Source organism: Aotus nancymaae, unplaced genomic scaffold (assembly GCF_030222135.1).
Source record: "Aotus nancymaae isolate 86718 unplaced genomic scaffold, 86718_ANA_hifiasm-v0.15.2.pri h1tg000108l, whole genome shotgun sequence".
Classification (NCBI taxonomy): Eukaryota; Metazoa; Chordata; class Mammalia; order Primates; family Aotidae; genus Aotus; species Aotus nancymaae.
In genome coordinates this window covers 33,457,668-33,479,921 of record NW_026988523.1, presented here as the reverse complement: position 1 = coordinate 33,479,921, position 22,254 = coordinate 33,457,668, and the positions used below count along the sequence as shown (strand labels likewise).

General features: G+C 42.7%; 2 protein-coding genes and 1 pseudogene across 25 annotated transcripts in view; 2 read left to right on the top strand and 1 right to left on the bottom strand.

Moving 5' to 3' along the window:
• Window positions 1-11,011, top strand: part of TPM3 (tropomyosin 3) — a 34,205-nt gene extending 23,194 nt beyond the window's left edge. For 8 of the 13 annotated variants that reach the window (XM_012476117.2, XM_012476123.2, XM_012476115.2 and 5 more), the window contains one exon: window positions 8,318-9,649. In XM_012476117.2, the coding sequence (XP_012331540.1) occupies window positions 8,318-8,339 (22 nt within the window). In that variant the 3' untranslated portion in view covers window positions 8,340-9,649. The other 5 variants (XM_012476119.2, XM_012476118.2, XM_012476128.2 and 2 more) reach the window with 1 other exon arrangement.
• An 89-nt stretch (window positions 11,012-11,100) lies between these two features.
• Window positions 11,101-22,254, top strand: part of NUP210L (nucleoporin 210 like) — a 135,970-nt gene continuing 124,816 nt past the window's right edge. For 11 of the 12 annotated variants that reach the window (XR_010340294.1, XM_064370404.1, XM_064370402.1 and 8 more), the window contains exon 1: window positions 14,556-15,095. Coding sequence is in view for 11 of the 12 variants with exons in the window: in XM_064370404.1 (XP_064226474.1) it covers window positions 14,885-15,095 (211 nt within the window). In the remaining variant the exon portion in view is untranslated. Of the gene's footprint in view, window positions 12,385-14,555; window positions 15,096-22,254 lie in introns of those variants that run through there. The other variant, XM_064370413.1, reaches the window with a different exon arrangement.
• LOC105733616 (large ribosomal subunit protein uL24-like) lies at window positions 16,526-17,011 on the bottom strand (annotated as a pseudogene).

Genomic DNA, 22,254 nt, shown 5'->3' with positions numbered 1-22,254 from the left:
CTCTGACTTACATAATCAAAGCCACTTTTGTGTGTGTCTATTTTTTCTTGACATTTAAACTCAGCTGATCTGATTCTACCAGAGTGATGGATTTAGTACAGGTTCCTCAGAATGGTAATTTTAGTTACACTCCTCAGGCTGAACAAGATTAAATTCCTTATTTCCAGGTTCTTAAATCATCTGCCTGCAGTGTTTCCATTCTCTCTTCAGGTCCTCCTCCTTTGCTGTAGTGTCATTGAGAAGCCATTGAAGTGGCTCTCAATACACATTCTGTACCCTTTTACTCGTAGTTCAAATGGTGCATCCTCAGAACACTCAGAACTCAATATATTATTGCTAAGATTGACGAGTTACATCATCCCAACTCACAGAAAAATATACAATGGATAGAATTCTCAACAGTTTTACTTTTTCTTCTTTAAATCTTTCTTACATATTTGAGACTTGCTATCGTTTGCCTACTAGTGTGTGCTAGTGGGATATAAGACAAGTGATAAATTATTATTGGGAAAACTAAAATGGCCAGTCATGAATATTTCAAATAATGTGCATATGGGGTTGATGATTTATTACATACATAAATATCTGCTAGTAAAATTTTTCCTGATTCATAACGTGGAATTAATTATCAACATTTTAGAAATTTCCCATTCCAATTTACGCAGCAGAGATTTCTGAATAGTATAGCTGTGAATTATACTAATCCAAGCACTTAAGTGTAGTTCACTTAGTACTTTGGTTTCTCAGAAGGGTTTGTATTTAAAATTTTCTTTTCTTTCAGCTGGGTGCAATGGCACATGCCTATAGTGCCTGTAGCTACTTGGGAGGCTGAGGCAGGAGGAAGGCTTCAGCTCAGGAGTTCTGCACTGTAGTATGCTATGCCAGTCAGGTGTCCTCACTAAATTTGGCATCAGTATGGTGATCTCCTGGGAGTGGAGAACAACGACATTGCCTAAGGAGAGGTAAACTGGCCCAGGTCAGAAATGGAGCAGGTCAAAATTCCTGTGCTGTTCAGTAGTGGGATTGCACCTGTGAATAGCCACTGTAGTGCACCAGCCTGGGCAGCACAGCAAGATTCCATCTCTTAGAAAAATACTTCTGCTCTTCTTTAAACGGATATAATCAGGTAGGGAAGTTTTCCTTAATCTAAAACTTTTAAGTCTCATATCAAATTCAGGTTGCTTTTTGTCCATTCCAGTTCTTACTGCTGCATAGCCTTTGAGATTAAGGTTCAGATTCATTTATTCATCTGACACTATTTTTTTTTTGAGACTAGTCTCGCTCTGTCACCCAGGCTGGAGTACAGTGGTGTGATCTCAGCTCACTGCAACTTCTGCCTCCTGGGTTCAAGCAGTTCTCTGCCTCAGCCTTCCTAGTAGCTGGGATTACAGGCGCCCACTATCACACCCAGGAAATTTTTTTTTTTTTTTTTTTTGTATTTTTAGTAGATACCAAGTTTCATCATGTTGGCCAGGCTGGTCTTGAACTCCTGACCTCGTGATCCACCCCCCCCCACCCCCCCCCGAGCATCCCAAAGTGCTGGGATTACAGGTGTGAGCCACCGGCCTGGCCCAGCTGACACTTCCAGGTATCTTCTAGGTATAGGATATTAAGATGGGGACAGAAATAAAGATGGAGGTACCATTCCTACTCTCAAGTTGCTTAGATTCTACTAGGGGAGAGAACATACATAAAGCTATAGGTACTGCGAGATGAGTGCCACAAATAATAGCGTTATGGGAGTTGAGTGGAGGGGAAGAGATTGATGCTAGCAGAGATGATTTGGAAAAACTCATGGAAAAAGGCATGTAATAGGTACTTCATAAACATGTTAAAACTTTTTTTTTTTTTTTTTTTGTGAGATGGAGTTTCACTCTTGTTGTCTAGGCTGGAGTGCAGTGGCATGATCTTGGCTCACTGCAACCTCTGCCTTCTGGGTTGAAGCAATTCTCCCACCTCAGCCTCCCGAGTAGCTGGGATTATAGGTGCCTGTCACCACGCCTGGCTAATTTTTGTATTATTTAGTAGAGGTGAGGTTTCACCATGTTGGCCAGGCTGGTATCAAACTCCTGACCTCAGGTTAGCCTCGGTCTCCCAAAGTGATGAGATTACAGGCATGAGCCACCACACCCAGCCAACATGTTAAAGTTGCATATTCATTTTTATTGGGTTCCAGAACTGGATTTTTGACAAGCAGAGTTGGGTTGTGGGATAGTGAATGTTGAGCATTCCATTTATTTATTTATTTATTTATTTTGAGATGGAGTCGCGCTCTGTCACCCAGGCTGGAGTGTAATGGCGAGATTGTGGCTCACTGCAACCTCCGCCTTCGGGGTTCAAGCAATTCTCTTGTCTCAGCTTCCCAAGGAGCTGGGATTACAGGTACCCGCCACCACGCTTAGCTGATTTTTGTATTTTTAGTACAGACAGGGTTTCAGCATGTTGGCCAGGCTGGTCGCGAACTCCTGACCTCAAGTGATCCACCCACCTTGGCTTCCCAAAGTGTTGGGATAACAGATTTGAGCCACCTGGCCTGAGCATTCCATTTAAAGAGAAACAAAATAATAAAGGTATAGCCAGAGATGAGAAGGTCACAGTAGCTACAAAGGTAGATTTGGACAGAGTAGGGGACAGGGTTGTGTGTTAAAATCAGGCTGAGGAGTTACAATTTTACTTAAGAGTTAATGGTGGGGATGCCACTGGAGATTTTGAACAGGATATGTTGTGATCTGAATAGCACATTTCAGCCACTTACATTACCTTTTTTTTTTTTTTTTTTTTTGACACGGAGTTTCACTCTTGTTACCCAGGCTGGAGTGCAATGGCACGATCTCGGCTCACCGCAACCTCCGCCTCCTGGGTTCAGGCAATTTTCCTGCCTCAGTCTCCTAAGTAGCTGGGATTACAGGCACGCGCCACCATGCCCAGCTAATTTTTTGTATTTTTAGTAGAGCCGGGGTTTTACCATGTTGCAGGATGGTCTCGATCTCTTGACCTCGTGATCCACCCACCTTGGCCTCCCAAAGTGCTGGGATTACAGGCGTGAGCCACCATGCCCGGCTACATTACCATTTTTGATGGCTTTTTCCATATTCACTGCTGCCTACATTGTTTTCTTCAAATCTACTTGTTTCATAATTTATTTGATTCTTACTTGACGCAATTCTATTTGGCAATCAAAGGTTTGGTGGGTTAGTGTTTTTTCCTAATCACATTAAAGTAACTATAGCAGTGAATATACCACACTTTGGAAAAAATTGGGTTAGGTTAATTGAGTTTTCTAGGAGAGAATAATCAGGGTCTGAGCTAGAGTAGTGGCAGGAAAGATGGTGCTAAATAAAGACAGGCATTGTGAAAGGCCTGGCCACTTGATATGAGGAGGAAAAGATAAGGATGACTGGTTTTTAGAGTAAGAGAATGAGCCAGGTTCAGTGGCTTATGCCTGTAATCCCAGCACTTTGGGAGGCTGAGGTGTGAAGATTCCTTGCCCAGGAGTATGAGACCAGCCTGGCAACAAAGTGAGACCCTGTCTCTACAAAATATTGTAAACAATTAGCTAGACACGGTGGTGCGCGCCTGTAGTCCTATCTACTTGGAAGCCCGAAACCAGAGGATCATTTGTGCCTGGGAGTTTGAGTCTGCAGCTAGCTGTGATCGCACTGCTGCTCTCCAGTGTGGGCGACAGAATGAGACCCTCAAAAGAAAGTAGGAAAATGATGGGGTTAAAGATGTAGGGAGGTCACATTGTCCTGTTTTAGGGAGTGGAGGGAAAGGAAAGAACATGTGGCTGACAGTCTGACAGATATCTGGGTGAAAACAAAATTCTAGGGTTTGAGGCAGAGAGGTTGACATAGGGAGTTGGGAATCCATAAGGGGTACAGGTAGTTTACACCGTGGAGGTAAATTAGAACCATAAAGGACAATTGCAAACATATATATATATAAAATTAAACAGTGAGGAAAACGTTATGTAGGAGGAGGAGCCAAATGGAACTGATTGGAGGGAAAGAAGACCGATGAGTAGTTAAAGAAGGTCAGGGTTAGCCGGGCACAGTGGCTCACACCTGTAAACCCAGCACTTTGGGAGGCCAAGGCGGGCGGATCAAGAGATCAGGAGATTGAGACCATCCTGGCTAACATGGTGAAGCCCCGTGTCAACTGAAAATACAAAAAATTAGCCGGGCATGGTGGCAGGCACCTGTAATCCCAGCTACTTGGGAGGCTGAGGCAGGAGAATTGCTTGAACCCAGGAGGTGGAGGTTGCAGTGAGCCAAGATAGAGCACTGCACTCCAGAGTGAGACTTCCTCTCAAAAAAAAAAAAAAAAAAAAAAAGATTGGATGTTTTCCAGTGGTTCTTAATTTCAACAGAGAGGTTGAGAAGTAAGATAACTGAAAATGGGACATTCATTGATACTTTAGTAATTGGAGGGTACATTTTGAGGGTTAATAAGTCAAGAGGGGGAGTCATATTTTCAGGGGCAAAAGAATGTATTGGTAGGAAGAAGATACAGGCAATATAGTTTACTAGAGCAGTGCTTTATCTAGCAGAACTTTTGGTAATGATGTCCAGTACATTAGCCACATGTGGCACTCAAGCACTCAAAAAGAGGCTAGTGTGGTTGAAGGGGCTAAAGTTTAATTACTTTAATTGTAGTTCATTTAGATTTAATTAGCTACCTGTGGCTAGTGGCTATTATATTGGACAACACATTTCTAAATATTTAGATGCTGGGCAGAAGAAGTTGGCTTTGACATGAAGAAAGGCTTCTTAGAAAGGAAGTAAGAGAGAGAGATTGGGAGAAAAGTAAGGTGTTATATCTCTGATTTCTGGTATCTCCTGTTTTCCCTGTGGTATGAATAGTGTGAGCAAGGATAGAGACCAACAAGCTGGGGTAGCAAAATGAACAATGAAGTACTATGTAGTGCTAACTTCATTCCTTCGTTTAAGGCTCAGTATCTTTGCAGAAGTCATCCTGTGTTACTTGAGCCTGCACTAGTATGGGGGTGAAGCCAAGCATCAGAGCAAAACACTTGGCCCCTTAATGATTCCCCCTCCTCTTAATTTCTAAGATCCACAGGCCCATTTTGCTCCTTCTTGTTATTGTTTTTTTTTAATTTTTCTTTTACTCTCCCCGAATGATCGGGGAGACCAATTAGAGTAATAGTATCTTCCTTATTACCATCATTGAGATGAGGAATAAAATGTGGTAACTCCATGTTATCTGATAGATGCAACTGACCTATTCTGTTTGGCAGCTTTATCTTAGCCCCACCCAGTCTCTTCCTTTCACATGGTATTAGTTGAATACTATCCAGCTCCATGGAGTTGTTCCTCCCCCTCCCTTTTCTTTTTTAAGGTGGAGTTTTGCTCTGTCACCCAGGTTGGAGTGCAGTGGTGCGATCTCGGCTCACTGCAACCTCCACCTCCCAGATTCAAGCAATTCTCCTGCTTCATCCTCCTGAGTAGCTGGGATTAAAGGCATGTGCCACCACGCGCAGCTAATGTTTGTATTTTTAGTAGGGACAAGGTTTCACCTTGTTGGTCAGGCTGGTCTCGAACTCCTGACCTCCACCTGCCTTGGCCTCCCAAAGTACTGGGATTACAAGCATGAACCACTGTGCCTGGCCATGGGGTTGTTTCTTAATCAAGTATAGCTGAAAAGAATATTGCACCAAATGGATTCTCTGCCTTGCCTTTTTGTTTGTTTTGTTTTATTTTATCTATTATCAGGGAACCAAGAGCTTTAACTAAGGAGCTAGTACTGATCCTTAATTTTTAATTATTAGAGATAGCAGAGTTAGAAGCTAAGTTCAAAGTGAGAGAACAGCTACATTTGTCTTTCTGACCTCATGCAATCCCTAGGAAACTCTGTGTTCTGAAATTTAGTCAGGCAATAATAAAATGCTCCCACTCCTTCTCTGTCTCTTTATTTCTTCCCTAAATGGAATAGAACTCTCATTGACCAGGCTGTTTTGAGAGATAAAGATCTTTATAACATCCTTCTTTACCAAGTAAGAATCACACAAACCAACTTGGATACAGGTCTTCTCTAAGTTCAGTCTGTTCATGAGATTTGTATGAAATGTAACATCACAGGAAGTTTGAGAGATTAGTTCACATATTTCAATACCTGTTATTTTGACAAGGATGCCTCAGTGTATAAGACTGGTCCAATCCAAGGTCTCATGAAGCTTATACACTATTAGTACAGTTTTGAGTATACCTTATTCAAAATACTTGTGACCAGAAGTGTTTCAGATTTTGACTTTTTTTTTTAACATTTGCATTATACTTACCAGTTGAGCACCCCAAATTTGAAAATCAGAAATTCATACCAGGCATGGTGATACACACCTACTCAGGAGGCTGAAGCGAGGGTTGCTTGAGCCCTAGGAGTTTGTGCACTATGATTAGGCCTGTGAATACTCACCACACTCTAGCCTGGACAACATAATAAGACCTTGTCTCTAAAATTATATATATATACACACACACACGCACACACACACACACACATACACACACTTACACACACGTGTATCTAAAATCCAAAATCCTCCAGTGAGCATTTCCATTGAGCATCATGTTAGCAATCAAAAAGTTTCAGATTTTGGATCATTTTGGATTTTGGATTTTCAGATTTGGTTGCTCAGCCTGTATAGTCTTTCTCAATGGTGAATGTAACAGATAACTGTATGGGCCTTCTAATCATTGTGATATCAAAACCTCCCACACATAATCAAAATCTCTCCTGAGAGAGAAGAGTGCTCAATACCACCCCTATTGGGAACCACTGGTTTAAAGGGAAGTGCAAGTTAAAGGTTCACCCTGATTCTGCTCTTTAATACAGCTATTATTTTTGGTCATTCCCTCCCAGGTTTTTTATACATATATGTTTTCTGTTTTGATAGTGTACATAAAGTGCCAAGTATTACTGGGACCATACTGGCCTCTAGCTTCCTGGTCAATCTTGGGAAAACCTCAGCCCAGAAGGCAGGGTTCCTGAGCAATGCCCACATATGCAGATGATATTAGGACAGAAAAGTCTTTTTTTCATATTTGAGGTCGTGAGACCATTTTGAAAGGGGCTGTAAAATATAGGGAGAAACTTATTTGTGAATTTCAGAGGTTGATACTAGGAGTATACCAGGACTTTGGTTTTCCTGTCTCCAAACTTGTATTATCTCTGTGCTAGTCAGATGGATTTGAATCTTTCATATCCCACTATCTCTTTAAAGTGTGCTTCAAATAGAAAATCCTGATAAACTCATTAGATTTGAGCACTTAGCTGCTTGTATCAGGAATACTTGCTAAATTGTCCCTTAGCCTGATTTTGTCAAAATAAAAAAAAAGAAAGAAAGAAAGAAAATAAATAAATAAATAAACAGAAACAGCTTACTAGTAGCTTAAATAAACATGGGATTTTTTTTTTTTTTTTTTATCACATATATCTAGCCATGAGCAACTGTGGCCTGTTTCAGCTGAGCTTTCTGTGATTCTCTTGGTCTCTTCTCTTAAGATTGAAATTTGCAACTCTAGTCATCACATCATGTTGAAAGCAAGAGGGAAAGCTAAAGTCTTCCCAGGAGCCCCCAGCAGACTATCTTTCTACATCTCTTGGTTAAAACTGGATCGCGTGATCACCTCTAGCTGCAAGGGAGGCTGAAAAACAGCAGGATAGTCTTGATTAGCTTATACCAGTAATTTGCCTTCCCTGGGACTAGGCATACTATTTATTGACTCTAACAGGTTTGTGGTTCTTTTAAAGAAGAAGAAGAATTTGAATATTTATTGGCTAGGCCACTAAAATCGGTCTATCACACAATAACTGTAATAAGAAGCATTAGAAAGTATAGGAGTGAATGGGCGTGGGGATATTTATTCCAGTCTACCATTTATAATGCCGTGTTGAAATGCCTTCACAGAAAAATGTTCAGCTGTTCACTTCCCTTGCTTTCAAACCCTGATTGTGAACACATTTCTACGAAGCCAGCTATATTCCTTCCTTGGCCATTTCCCTTATTTCAGTTTCTCAACCCAGGGAATAAACACTGTGAAGCGGGTATTTTTTCTCCCTCAAGATGTTGTCCTACCAACTCGTCAGTCCAAATTTCCACTGTTGGTCTTTCCACCAACTGACTGACTCTCTATCTGAATCCTCCTTGCATCCACCCTGCCTTACAGATGCATGTTATATATACCAGCTAGTTGAAAGACTCATAATTTACTTCTGGTACTCTACTAACTTTCCCTTTTTCTCTTTCTCCTCCTCTTTTTCCTCTCCTTCTCTTGTGTTCCCTCCTCCATTGCTGCAGAGCGTCTCTACAGCCAACTTGAGCGAAACCGCCTGCTTTCTAATGAGCTGAAGCTAACGCTGCATGATCTGTGTGACTGATGGGCAGGGCTCACTGATGCCCATTAAACTGAGCTTACTGCTCACACCACTGACCTGGACCCCAACAAAAAGCTGATTGTCTTTTTAAAAGTTATTATTTTGCCCTGAGCAAATTGCTTTTTAATTGGGGCAGTTAGAATGTTCATTTCCTAACAGTATTGTGAAATTGACCATTGTGAAGTTTCTGACCCTTTAGAAGAGATTATGGGTGAAGAAGGGAGGGGCCTGAGAGATTATAGTGAAAAAACTTGGGAGAATATTGTTTTCCACCCTTACTTGCTACTCTTTCACTTGTGCACTCAGTGTAGGATATGTTCCTTTTCATGGATATTTCTAACAATAAAAGGACTGACTTGACAAGTTGTTGTAACTGCTTCATCTGCAGGCCCAGGGATGGGTCCTTCTGACTGGGTGGAAAAAAAGGGAAAGGGAAGAAAAGTTGTGGGATATGAATATGGCTCTGTGTCGCCATCACCTCTGAGTTGAAGATTTTAGTATTTTCCTCACCTCTTTAGAGCAGTCAGAGTGGTTTGCTTGCTAGACAAATTAGATCCTTAGTGTTCAGCTGCTGATTTTCTTCCTGACATTTTCCCTTTTGCTTCCTTTTCCTGGTTTTATGTTTAATTTCAAGTAACTGTCACAAGCTAGTTCTGGACAGTAGCTCTACAGCAATCTCAAAGTTTTGCTTACAAGTACTTGTTTCAGTAGTATTCTTGGCTTTGTTTTCTTTAGAGATTATTTAACTTAACTGTGAGGGCCCTTTTATTTATCCCACCAGTTATTATTTTCTCCTCTACTTTTTGGAAAAAACATGTGTAGTGCATGAGGATCTTCCTGTGCTCTTTATAATTTGAGATTCTGGTGTTTCTGTTGTTTGCAATGTTCAAACTCCAGTGAGCCATTTCAAGAAGGTATTGTCATGTGGGCAAAACCTAGAAAAGTGGATGGCTGATGCTTAAGGTTTGCTCTTTCATTGACTGAAAGCTGAAAGTGTTGGTTGGGTGTGGGTGGGAGAGGAAATGGCTGATAAGGGACCTAACTCTCTCACCCAGGAAGTGCAGCAACACCTACAACCTCAGTAGGCAACCCAAAGGCCCTACAAAACCGGGTGATAAAATAGCTCACTTCTGTGGCTGAGAAAGCAGCTGCTTTATTAGTCCTCAGCTTTTCTGCAACAGGAGCAAGTCTCAAAAAAGAGCAGGCAGACCTTGAAATTTACTTCTCGTTTTCTGTAACTTCTCTCCTTTACCCCCATTAGATAAACTGAAATGCACCAAAGAGGAGCACCTCTGTACACAAAGGATGCTGGACCAGACTCTGCTTGACCTGAATGAGATGTAGAACGCCCCAGTCCCACCCTGCTGCTGCTTCTCCCTCTGACCCTGACTCCGCCTGAGGCCAGCCTGCCCGAAGCTGACCTTTAACTGAGGGCTGATCTTTAACTGGAAGGCTGCTTTCTCCTTTCGCTGCCCCCTTCTCCCCTGTGTCTTATTCACCAAACTGTCTGCCTCTTCCTGGAGGTTCCAGCTGGGCTAGAGGCTGAGCACCTTTGGAAACAACATTTAAGGGAATGTGAGCACAATGCATAATGTCTTTAAAAGCATGTCGTGATATACACATTTTGTAATTACCTTTTTTGTTGTTTTGTAGCAACCATTTGTAAAACATTCCAAATAATCCCACAGCCCTGAAGCAGCAAGCTAATCCCTTTCTCACTTTTGGAAGGTGACTTTTCTGCTTAATGCATATTGCCCTCTCCATAGAGGAGAGGAAAAGGTATAGCCTTGCCTTACTGAGAGCCAAACAGAGCCCAAGGAAAGACTCCACTATGGGAAACCTCATTGCTCTGTACAAAGTACCAGCTAAACCAGAAAGGTGATTCCAGGAGGAGTTAGCCAAACAACAACAAAAACAAAAACAAAAAAAATGTGCTGTTCAAGTTTTCAGCTTTAAGATCTCTTTGGACAACATGATTTCTATTTTTTATTTTTTTCATTACAAGTGACCAAATTAAGATGGTAAGATCTCTGAGACCAAATTTTTGTCCCATCTCTACTCCCTCCCAACTGCTTACAGAATGGATCATGTGCCCCTTATGTTGAGATGACCACTTAATTGCTTTCCTGCCTCCTTGAAAGAAAGAAAGATTATGTTTTTGCCACTGATTTAGCCATATGAAACTCATCTCATTGCCCTTCTCTGGGTTTGAAGCTGCTGTCTCTAAAAGTGCCATCTCGTTGTGCTTTGTATCAGTCAGTGCTGGAGAAATCTTGAATAGCTTATGTACAAAACTTTGAAAATTTTATATTATTTTGAAACTTTGCTTCTTTGGATTTGTGGCACCCTGGCCACCCCATCTGGCTGTGACAGCCACTGCAGTCCATGGGCTGGCAGTTTGCTGATCTTTTAAAGTTTCCCTACCCAGTCCCCATTTTCTGGTAAGATTTCTAGGAGGTCTGTTAGGTGTACATCCTGCAGCTTACTGGCTTAAAATGTACTCTCCTTTTATGTGGTCTCTTTGGGCCGATTGGGAGAAAGAGAAATCAATAGTGTAACTGTTTTGATACTGAATATTGACAAGTGTCTTTTTGAAATAAAGAACCAGTCCCTCCAACTCTCAGACCTATTTGACTTTTATTTATTAAAACCAAATGTGCTTTATTCACAGAAGCTATGAGGTTTGGGTTAAAAATCACATCTTTGGCCGGGCATGGTGGCTCACGCCTGTAATCCAAGCACTTTGGAGGCCAAGGCGGGCGGATCACCTGAGGTCGGGAGTTCAAGACCAGCCTGACAAACATAGTGAAACCCCCTTTAAAAAAAAAAAATAGCATCTTTGTGGGTGGTCGCAATAAGATTTAATGTAGAGCAAATGTTTAGTTTCATCATCTGTAAAATGAAAATGAGTATTGTCAGAGTAAACATGAAGATTAGAATACTTAATATGTTGGATCTTTTATAGGTTAACACTGGCATCTCAGGTTGAACGATACATTTTCCTTCACAACCATATGAATTCTTAAAAGCTATGGATTTATTATGCTCTTTAAAACAATATATGATGCTGGTCACTACTATAAATGTATGGTTTTAACCAACTGTACTGTGAAATAGCCTTTGAGTTAATATTCTGTTTGGATATTTGGAAGTGCTCTCAGAGTATTTGCTTAGAAGCCGGCTGTATGAGTGGGTAACTTTAAAAGCTGCCTTTGAGAGGCCAGTGTCCGGCATTTCCTGCATTGTGGCCTGGAGGCCGGATATGAATCTGACTTCTAGTAAAATTACACAGTTCCTTTGACAAAGTCCAGCTGTTTATCCCAGAGACTGCACAATTTTCCGTTTATATGCATGGGCCAATGCTGACTGGAAATCATTGCAAAAAGTTTTTTTGTCGGGCGTGTGGTGTGATATTGAGCCAAACGGCGTGCAACAGAAGAAATAAAACTGGAAGAAATTAAAGTACTGTCCTGGTGCGGTGGCTCACGCCTGTAATCCCAGCTACTCGGGAGGCTGAAGTTTTAAGACTTTTCTGCTTGTTCCTAACTGTTGAAAAGGTCTGCCATCCATTATTTAGGAAAGCCCTTTAAGAGGGTTTGAGGTGTTTTAGCTGGGTTTGTGCCAAAAGTTTCCATTTTATTGGCTTGCTGAAAGACTGTATTTAAAAATGCCCACAATTCCGAGCAAGAAGCAGGTCCCACCCCCTCTGCTAACGTCACACCTGTAGATTGGCAGATGGAGCTTTGGGCGCGGCCGGAGTTGAGCGGGAACCCGAGACCGCCTGGCAGTCGCCATGACTGGCTGTCCTGCGTCATTAAGACGCCGAGGCTTCGGGCTGTTTTTCTTGCCTCTACGCTGCTTCCTGTCGTTTATGGTTTTGCTTGGGACCCTGGCCTACAAACTTAACGTGCCACAGGTGTTGCTACCGTTCAGCCGGGAGTCAGGCCGGGAGCCTTTCTTGCTGGAGGCCCAGCGGGGCTGCTACACTTGGTGAGGGGTGGTGGGTCACAAGGAAATGAACCCTCACATCATCCAGTAGGGGTGAGAGGGGTACCCTCTGGAAGGTCACACGGGAATACCGTGTGGGCCCGCGTGAAGGGACCCAGCCGGTAGGGGAGGAGAGTGTGGTGTCAGTGGAAGGGGCGTGGGGGGCAGACCTTTGGGCGTGGCGTATCCTACTCGTGTGATATTCTCCAGTGGTGTGACGATCTTCCAGACGTATGAGGAATTTTCGGGTTGTGGGACTGGCCTTTTCAATATGTGTGTTGGGAAGGGGTGGTCACTGAGCGGCCGTCAGGGTAAAGGGAAGCCCTGAGTTGGAGGCCACTGGTACTGATGACTTGCAACGTAAACAACCAGTAAGAGGAAGTTCCCGATATCTGAGGAAATTTCTGTAAGCAGGAAGACTTGGGGTGCGAGGGTCCCCACTAACTACAGGTGAGCTAGCTGTTCAATCTGAGGAGGACTTAAAACACAACAGCCAAGTATTGAGTGTTAACTAAGTACTCTGCGTGTTAACTCATTCCCTTTTTACAGTCTCATGAAGTACTATGACTCCATTTCACAGACGAGGAAAATGAGGCCCAGAGACTATGAAGTGTAAACTTCTGGGAATATGAGGATTCATCTTGGGTGGAGATGAGATCTGTCTTTATTATCAAAATTGACCCATTTATAAAAGGGTACCCACTTGAAGGATGAGGACAAGGGGGTACACACAGCTCTGGGATAATAACTTTCTGACTGAAGATGAAGAGACGTGATTTTCTGGTGTGAGAGGACCCAATGATGGGTTATGTGGTTGCCTAAGGTGTGAGAGAACCTAACTGAAATGAGCTTCAGGAGGCCAGTGCATTCATCCTAAATGGAGTAGATACCCCTTTGCTATCTCCTAGGAGAAGCAATGAGGTTTGTTAAGAGCATAAATTCACCTCTCATTTTATGAGGAAGTATAAGGGAAGTGGGCTTGTAAGATGATCCAGTGTGATGTGTGTGTTTCCTGATTGTGAGGGTGATGCAAGACATCTTTCCAGCATTGAAAGCCATTTCTTCTATCTCTCCAAAAATAATCCTGAGGCCAGGCATGGTGGCTCACGCCTGCAATCCCAGCACGTTGGGAGGCCAAGGCAGGAGGATTGCTTGAGGCCAGCCTGATTAACATAGTGAGTGTCTATTTAAAAATAAAAACATTCATCCGGGCACAGTGGCCCACACCTGTAATCCTAGCAGTTTGGGAGGCCCAGGTGGGTGGATCACGAGGTTAGGAGTTTGAGACCAGCCTGGCCAACATGATGAAACCCTGTCTCTACCAAAAATATAAAAATTAGCCGGGCTTGGTGGCATGGGCCTGTGATCTCAGCTACTCGAGAGGATGAGGCAGGAGAATCGCTTGAACCCAGGAGGAGATCACCCCACTGCACTCCAGCTTGGGGGACAAAGTGAGACTCTGTCTCAAAAACATAATAAAAATAAAAACATTTGTGAATTTTTTTGGTATTTTGAGTTGGACTCATACCTCATAATTCAGGTAATTTTTCCATACTAGATTACAGCAGCCTGGGGATTGAAGGAAACTTTCCTCAGAGTATGAGAAAGTCCCACCTCATTACTGGAAAGACATCAGTCCTATTTCTACATACTGAGGGAAGAATATAACAATCTTTTTTTGTGTGTGTGTATTTTTAGTAGAAACGGGGTTTCACTATATTGGCTAGGCTGGTCTCGAACGCCTGACCTTGTGATCCACCCGCCTTTACCTCCCAAAGTGCTGGGATTATAGGTGTGAACCACCGAGCTGGGCCAACAATCTTTAAAAAAAAAATATTGAGGGAGGGATATTTCTGAGACTGCTCAAGGGATCAGATCATTGGGAAAGTTCTGATCAATTTCTCTAATTCTTTTTTTTTTTTTTTTTTTTTTTTGAGGTGGAGTTTCAGCTCTTGTTGCCCAGGCTGATGTGCAATGGCACGATCTCAGCTCACTGCAACCTCTGCCTCCTGGGTTCAAGCGATTCTTGTGCCTCAGACTCCTGAGTAGCTAGGATTACAGGCATGTGCCACCATGCCCAGCTAATTTTTGTATTTTTTTTTTTTTTTTGAGACGGAGTTTCGCTCTTGTTACCCAGGCTGGAGTGCAATGGCACGATCTCGGCTCACCGCAATCTCTGCCTCCTGGGTTTAAGCAATTCTCCTGCCTCAGCCTCCTGAGTAACTGGGACTACAGGCGCGCGCCACCATGCTCAGCTAATTTTTGTATTTTTAGTAGAGACGGGGTTTCACCATGAGACGGGTTCTTCCCTGTTGTTCCGGCTGTTCTCAAACTCCTGACCTCAGGTGGTCCCCCACCTTGGCCTCCCAAAGTGCTGGGATTACAGTCGTGAGCTACCACCCTTGGCCTATCTCTCACTCTAATTTCTTGCATCCCTAAGCAATGGTTCTGCTTTAAAAAGTGTCATTTACATATACCTGGTAGTATGTAACATGGAAGAAGTATGAGAATCTATGTTCCAACAAAAGTTAATTTTAACCTACATATTTCATACTCTGAAGAGTTTTGTTCTGGCAGGCATTCCACCCATCATGATGCAGTTACTGTTGAGCCTTTATATGAAAATGGCACCTTGTGTTCCCAAAAAGCTGTACTCATTGCAGAATCTACCCAACCGATACGCCTCAGCAGTATTATTCTTGCTCGAGAAATAGGTATGTTGAGAGTAAAAACTCTATCACTTCATCTGGGGTAGAATAATCTGGTGTTTTGTATAGATGATTAACACAAATGATGTTGACTTCAAATGATAAGAGGAAGAATAAAGGATTTCTAGCCGTCTGCAGTGGCTCACGCCTTTAATCCCAGCATTTTGGGAGGCTGAGGCAGAAAAACTGCTTGAGCTCAGGACTTCAAGAGCAGTCTGGGTAACATAGTGAGACCTGTCTACAAAAAATAAAAAATTATACCCAGGTGCAGTGGCTCAACTCTGTAATCCCCCCACTTTGGGAGGCCGAGGTAGGTGGATCACCTGAGGTCAGGAGTTCGAGACCAGCCTGGCTAACATGATGAAACATCATCTCTACTAAAAATAGAAAAATTAGCTGGGCATGGTGGCGAGTGCCTGTAATCCCAGCTACTCCAGAGGCTGTGGCAGAAGAATTGCTTGAACCTGGGAGGCAGAGGCTGCAACGAGCCAAGATCTCGCCATTGCACTCTAGCCTGGGCGACAGAGCGAGACTCTGTCTCAAAAAAATAAAAAAATTAAAAAATAAGTAAAATAAAAAAATAGCTTGGTGTGGTGGTGCACCCCTGTAGTCTCAGCTACTTGAGAGGCTCAGATGGGAGCCTCCCTCCTCAGGTAGGGGGAAGATCAAGGCTGCACTTAGCTATGATCATGCCATTGCACTCCAGTCTGGGTGATAGAGCAAGACCCTGTCTCAAAAAACAAACAAAGAAAACCCCCACCAAAACCACCGCCTGTAATATACACACTAATTGTAGCACCCTATTATATGACTTTTTTTTTCCTTTGGTATCTAGTACCTGGCGTGGTACCTGAGACCATGGAAACTAGTTGTTTGAATCAGTGAAGGAATCATCTGGAACTAACTTAGTTGTTAAGGTCTGAGGTTGGTTTTAGTAAGGCAAAAGGCAGTACAAAAACTAGTACTTGTCAAAGTGTGGGCTATGAACATGTATCAGCATCACCTGCATCAAACAGGAGCTTGTTAGATATGTAAATTCTCAGGCTCCATCTTTTATCTTTTTTAAAAGTTTTACTTTAAGTTCTGGGATACAGAACGTGCAGGTTTGTTACATAGGTATACATTTGCCATGGTGGTTTGCTGCACCTATCAACCCATCATCTAGGTTTTAAGCATCTTTTATCTTTTATATTAGAATCTCAAGGGTGAGCCTAGGGTTTTGTGTTTTAACAAGCTCTCCAGGAGATTCTCATACATACCAATACCAAAGTTTGAGAAACACTAAACTAGTCTGTTTTAGTCTAGAGCAGCTCAAGAAATACTATTGTTTACAAAGCAGAACAGCAGTCTTTGTATTCCTGATTTTCTGGCACTTCATTGCCGTATTGCCTAATGGCTGAAAATATCTCTATGGCTTCTAAATGTGTGGGTTTTTTTTTTTTCCTCGTTTCAAGTTTTAATCAAAGCTTGTATATAAGATTACTTTATTCCTGCATCTTCTCAATTGTTTCTTCCTTGTATTTGCCCTTTCCCTTTCCTACTTGGCGAGATTGGGCTTTCTGTTCAAGGATCTTTTTGCGGTCTTTGTCCAGTTTTAGCCTAGTAATAACCACCTTGCTGGGGTGAATGCCTATGTGGACGATTGTGCCATTAGCCTTTTCCTGCTGCACCCCTTCAATGTAGATTACGTATTTCTTCCTGTAAACCTGGACTACTTTGCCAGTCTGCTGACCTTTATAGTGTCCTCATACAACCTGAACTTCATCATCCTTTCGGATGGGCATGGATTGCACGTTGTACTTCTGTCGCAGCTCTTTGGAAAGAAGGGAAGACATAATCTTCCTGTGAATGTGGGAAGGTGAATTGAAATGCCTTTTGCGATTCTTGCTTCCGTCGGAAGTCACAAAGGGATTGAATTTCATTTTGGCAGCTCCCGCTTAGGTGATGGCCACAAAAAGGCGGTTTTTTTAAAGGTAATTTAGTCTACAGTATTTTTGTTATTAAACATTTTGATAACTAATTTATCTATAGTAGTTTATTAAATCGAACTTAGGATGTTTGGTATACTGTATTTCATATAATTGAAGATGCCATCTATTATAAAGCGCACCATTACTTTATGTACCACTAAGAAAGAAAAATGTTGCTGACTGGGCGCAGTGGTTCACGACTATAATCCCAGCAGTTGGGGAGGCCTAAGGCAGCGGAGGTCGGGAGTTCAAGACCAGCCTGACCAATATGGAGAAACCCCATTTCTACTTAAAAAATGCTAAATTAGCCAGGCGTGATGGCAAATGCCTGTAATCCCAGCTACTCGAGAGGCTCAGGAGAATCGCTTGAACCCGGGAGGCAGATGTTGCAGTAAGCTGAGATCATGCCATGCACTCCAGCCTGGTGACAGATCAAGACTTCATTTCAAAAAACAAAACAAAAAAAAAAATAAAGAAAAACATTGCAAACTAAACTATACTTTTTTTCCAGTTGAAATTTTTACTTTATATCTACTGAAAGAATTCTTTTGATTCAATTAGATGGTTGTTATGTATAATTCTGGTGCCTAATAAAAATGAAAATCACTTTTTTTGAGACAGAGTTTCACTCTTGTTGCCCAGGCTGGAGTGCAATAGCATAGCCTCAGGTCACCGCAAACTCTGCCTCCCAGGTTCAAGTGATTCTCCTGCCTCAGCCTCCCGAGTAGCTGGGACTATAGGTGTGTGCCACCATGCCTGGCTAATTTTGTATTTTTTTAGTAAAGAGGGGGTTTCTCCACGTTGATCAGACTGGTCTCGAACTCCTGACCTCCGCCCGCCTCAGCCTCCCAAAGTGCTGGGATTGCAGGCATGAGCCACTACACCTGGCCAAAAATCACTTTTTGACTGAGAATCATCAGTGTCTGTGTTTATCCCCATAGCATTCTCCTCTGTGTCATCAAGAGTAAAGCTATTGGCCAGGTGCAATGGCTCACACCTGTAATTCTAGCACTTTGGGAGGCTGAGGCGGGTGGATCACGAGGTCAAGAGATCGAGACCATCCTGGTTGACATGGTGAAAACCCGTCTCTACTAAAAATACAAAAAATTAGCTGGGCGTGGTGGCGCGTGCCTGTAATCCCAGCTACTCAGGAGACTGAGGCAGGAGAATTGCCTGAACCCAGGAGGCGGAGGTTGCGGTGAGCCGAGATCGCACCATTGCACTCCAGCCTGGGTAACAAGAACGAAACTCTGTCTCAAAAAAAAAAATGGATATTGGGCAGCATTTTCTTTTTTTAGAGACAGGATCTCACTTTGTTGTACAGGTTGTAGTGCAATGGCATGACAGTAGCTCACTGCAGCCTGCCTGGCCTGTGCAACATAGAATCCATCTCTACAAAACAATAATAATAAGTAAACAAATTTTTAAAACCACCTAAAACCTGCTCTTAAGTGGACTTTGCAATTAGATAGAACTAATCTGTTTTTGTTTCCAGCTTTGGAACATTTCCTAGTACATCTGAGTCATCACTTTTCCCCCTACTCCCTTTAACCTTTTGGTTCCTAGGGAATAAGAGTCCCCTACTATTGTTCACCAGATTTCTTTCTAACTACTAACACCTATTCTACAAATTTTGATACTGGCCTTCTTAATGTTCTCACATGTTCAGTCAATGACAATTATGTCTTAACCACTGCCTGGCTGAGAGCACATGTAAGATGTCATCAATTATAAGATAAATCCCAATTGCAGAGATGTTAAAAGGTAAAAAATGAGTGTCTAAGAATCAGTGAAATATGGTATGAAATTCTCAAATGTGAGAATCTTTGAAGACCATGTCATGCAAGGTAGCTACAAAGGATAGAGGAGGATACCAAAGTCAGAAAAAACAAAAACAAAAACTGGTCACATATACTATTTTAAAAATGTAATCATTTTTAACTACACAAATTCATTCTGATATCAAAAAATTCACACAAGTAATAGGAAACATGTCAAATCTGGCTCACAGCTTAACTTCATCTGACTTGTGACCCATTTTCCAAAGTTAAGTATCCTTAGATCAACTTTCCCATTTTACTATTAATACAGTTCTATACATAGAAGAGATTCCCAGTGGTAAGAACCAGTCTTGGTGTCCTACTAGGAGCATCTGAATGGGAGCAAGTAATATGAAATGGGTGGAATTGGGCATTTGCAGCTTGGTGCAGTGGCTTATGCCTGTAATCCCAGCACTTTGGAAGGCCAAGGTGGGCTGATCACGAGGTCAAGAGATGGAGACCATCCTGGCCAACATGGTGAAACCCCATCTTTACTAAAAATACAAAAATTAGTCGGGTGTGGTGGCGCACGCCTGTAGTCCCAGCTACTCGGGAGGCTGAGGCGGAAGAGTCGCTTGAACCCGGGAGGCACAGGTTGCAGTGAGCTGATATTGTGCGACTGCGCTCCAGCCTGGCGACAGAGCAAGACTCCGTCTCAAAAAAAAAAAGGGAAGTGCATGCCTTCATTAATTCATTGGATAAATATTTATTGAGTTACCTACTATATAAGGCATATATAAAGGTAAAAAGATTTAAGCTTTCCATTGATATTTAAGTGCTTGTTATAGAATTTTGTTTATGATGCTTTTGGTGATAGTGTAGTAAAGAAAGTGGCTATGACAGAGATGATGGAGGGACTTGAGGTGAGAGACTTGAGATGGACAGTTCCATACGATAAGAGTACTAGATTTCTTCCCTCCCTCCCTCCCTCTCTATTTTCTTCCCCTCCCTCCCTCCCTTCATTCCTTCCTTCCTTCCTTCCTTCAGACGGGGTTTTGCCATGTTGCCCAGGTTGCTCTCTCGAACTCCTAAACTCAAGCAATTGCCAGCTTTGGCCTCCTAAAGTGCTGGGATTACAGGCATGAGCCACCACACCTGGCCCTTTTTCCTTCTTTCTTTCTTTACTTCCCTTCTTCTTTGTTTTCTTCCTTCTTTCTTTTCTTTCTGAGATAGGGTCATGCTGTGTTGCTGGGATGGAGTGCAGTGGCTATTCACAGGTGCAATCATAATGCACTGCAGCCTGGAACTCCTGGCCTCAAGGGATCTTCCTACCTTAGCCTCCTGAGTAGCTGGGACTACAGGCAAGCACAACCGCCCTGGCCTAAATTTCTTTAAAAAAAAATTTTTTTTTTTGACTAGGTGTTACCTCCACTTGGTAAAACAGTCAAAGAATATAAAAGGTTATATAGTGAAAAGTAAATATTTCTTTAATCCTAGTTTTCTGGCTTTTTTTTTTTTTTTTTTTTGAGACCGAGTCTCACTCTGTTGCCCAGGCTGGAGTGTACTGGCATGATCTCAGCTTACTGCAACCTCCACCTTCCAGGTTCAAGCAATTCTCCTTCCTCAGCCTCCAGAGTAGCTGGGATTACAGGCACCCTCCACCATGCCTGGCTGATTTTTGTATTTTTAGTAGAGTTGGGGTTACACCATGTTGTCCAAGCTGGTCTCAAACTCCCCACCTCAGGTGATCCACCTGCCTTGGCCTCCCAAATTGCTGGGTTTACAGGAGTGAGCCATTTTGCTCAGCCTTGGCTCACTGCAACCTCCACCTCCCAGGTTCAAGTGATTCTCCCACCTCAGCCTTCCAAGTAGCTGGGACTACAAGCATGCACCACCACGCCCCGCTAATTTTTCTATCTTTAGTAGAGACAGGGTTTTGCCATTTTGGCCAGGCTGGTCTCAAACTCCTGACCTCAGGTGATCCACTCACCCTTGGCGTCCCAAAATGCTGGGATTATAGGTGTGAGCCACCATGCCCAGGCTTTAATCCTAATTTTCTAAGAAACAACCAGTTTTCTGTATCCCACCAGTGGTAGCTTATAAATATAGAAATATGCCTTTTTATAATGGGAATTCTAGACTTTAACCTTAGGTAAAAGATAAGTAGTTTGGAGAGAGCATAATTTTATTTAAAAAAAAATTTTTTAATTGCCAATATGGGACACCCCTTTTTTTTTTTTTTTAAGACACAGTCTTGCTCTCTTGCCCAGGCTGGAGTGCAGTGGTGTGATCTCAGTTCACAGCACCCTCCCAGTCTCGGGCTCAAGAGATCCTCCCGCCTCAGCCTTCTGAGTGCCTCTGTGCCCCACTAAATTTTTTTTTTTTGAGACAAGTTTCACATTTCACTTTTGTTTCCCAGGCTGGAGTAGTGGCTTGATCGGCTCACCCCAGCCTCCACCTCCCGGTTTCAAACGATTCTCCTGCCTCAGTCTAACGAGTAGCTGGGATTACAGGCATGCACCACCATGCCTGGCTAATTTTGTATTTTTAGTAGAGACAGGGTTTCTGCACGTTGGTCAGGCTGGTCTCGAACTCCCGACCTCAGGTGATCCACCCACCTTGGCCTTTCTAAGTGCTGGGATTACAGGTGTGAGCCACCATGTCCAGCCTTGCCCCACTAAACTTTTGTATTTTTTTAGAGGTGGGGTTTCGCCAGGTTGCCCAGACTGGTCTCAAACTCTTGGACTCAAGCAATCCACCCACCGTGGCCTCCCAAAGTGCTGGGATTACAGCCATGAGCCACTACATCCGGCCAAGAGCATTATTTTAGGTGAAAAAGCTCACAGGGTGGATGAAGAAAATGTTTGGACAACTGAAGTATACCTGAAGTAATGTGGACCTGTAAATAAGAATATCTGTTACATTATTTAATAAAGTTGCATTCTCTTCACTTTAAAAGTTAAATGTTTGATATTTCTCCTAATCATTTTAAATTTACTTGTAAATTATTTTTATTACATTTATTTATTATTTATTTTATTTTTTGAGACAAAGTTTCACTCTGTCACTCAGGCTGGAGTGCAGTGGCACAAACATGGCTCATTGCAGCCATGACCTCCTGGGCTTAAGTGATCCTCCTACTTCAGCCTCCTGAGTAGCTGGGACTATAGAGGGGTACCACCAGGCCTGACTAGTTTTTTTATTTTTGTAGGGGCGTGGTGGGGGGAGCGGGTCTCACTATGTTGCTCAGGCTGATCTTGAACTCCTGGGCTCAAGCAATCCTCCTGCCTCAACTTCCCAAAGCTTATAGGCGTGAGCCATTGTACTAGGCAGGTTTTTTTTTTTTATGGTCATGGCCTTGTATTGAAAAGTTTTCTGTGCCGAGCACAATGGCTCACACCTGTAATCCCAGCACTTTGGGAGGCCAAGGTGCCA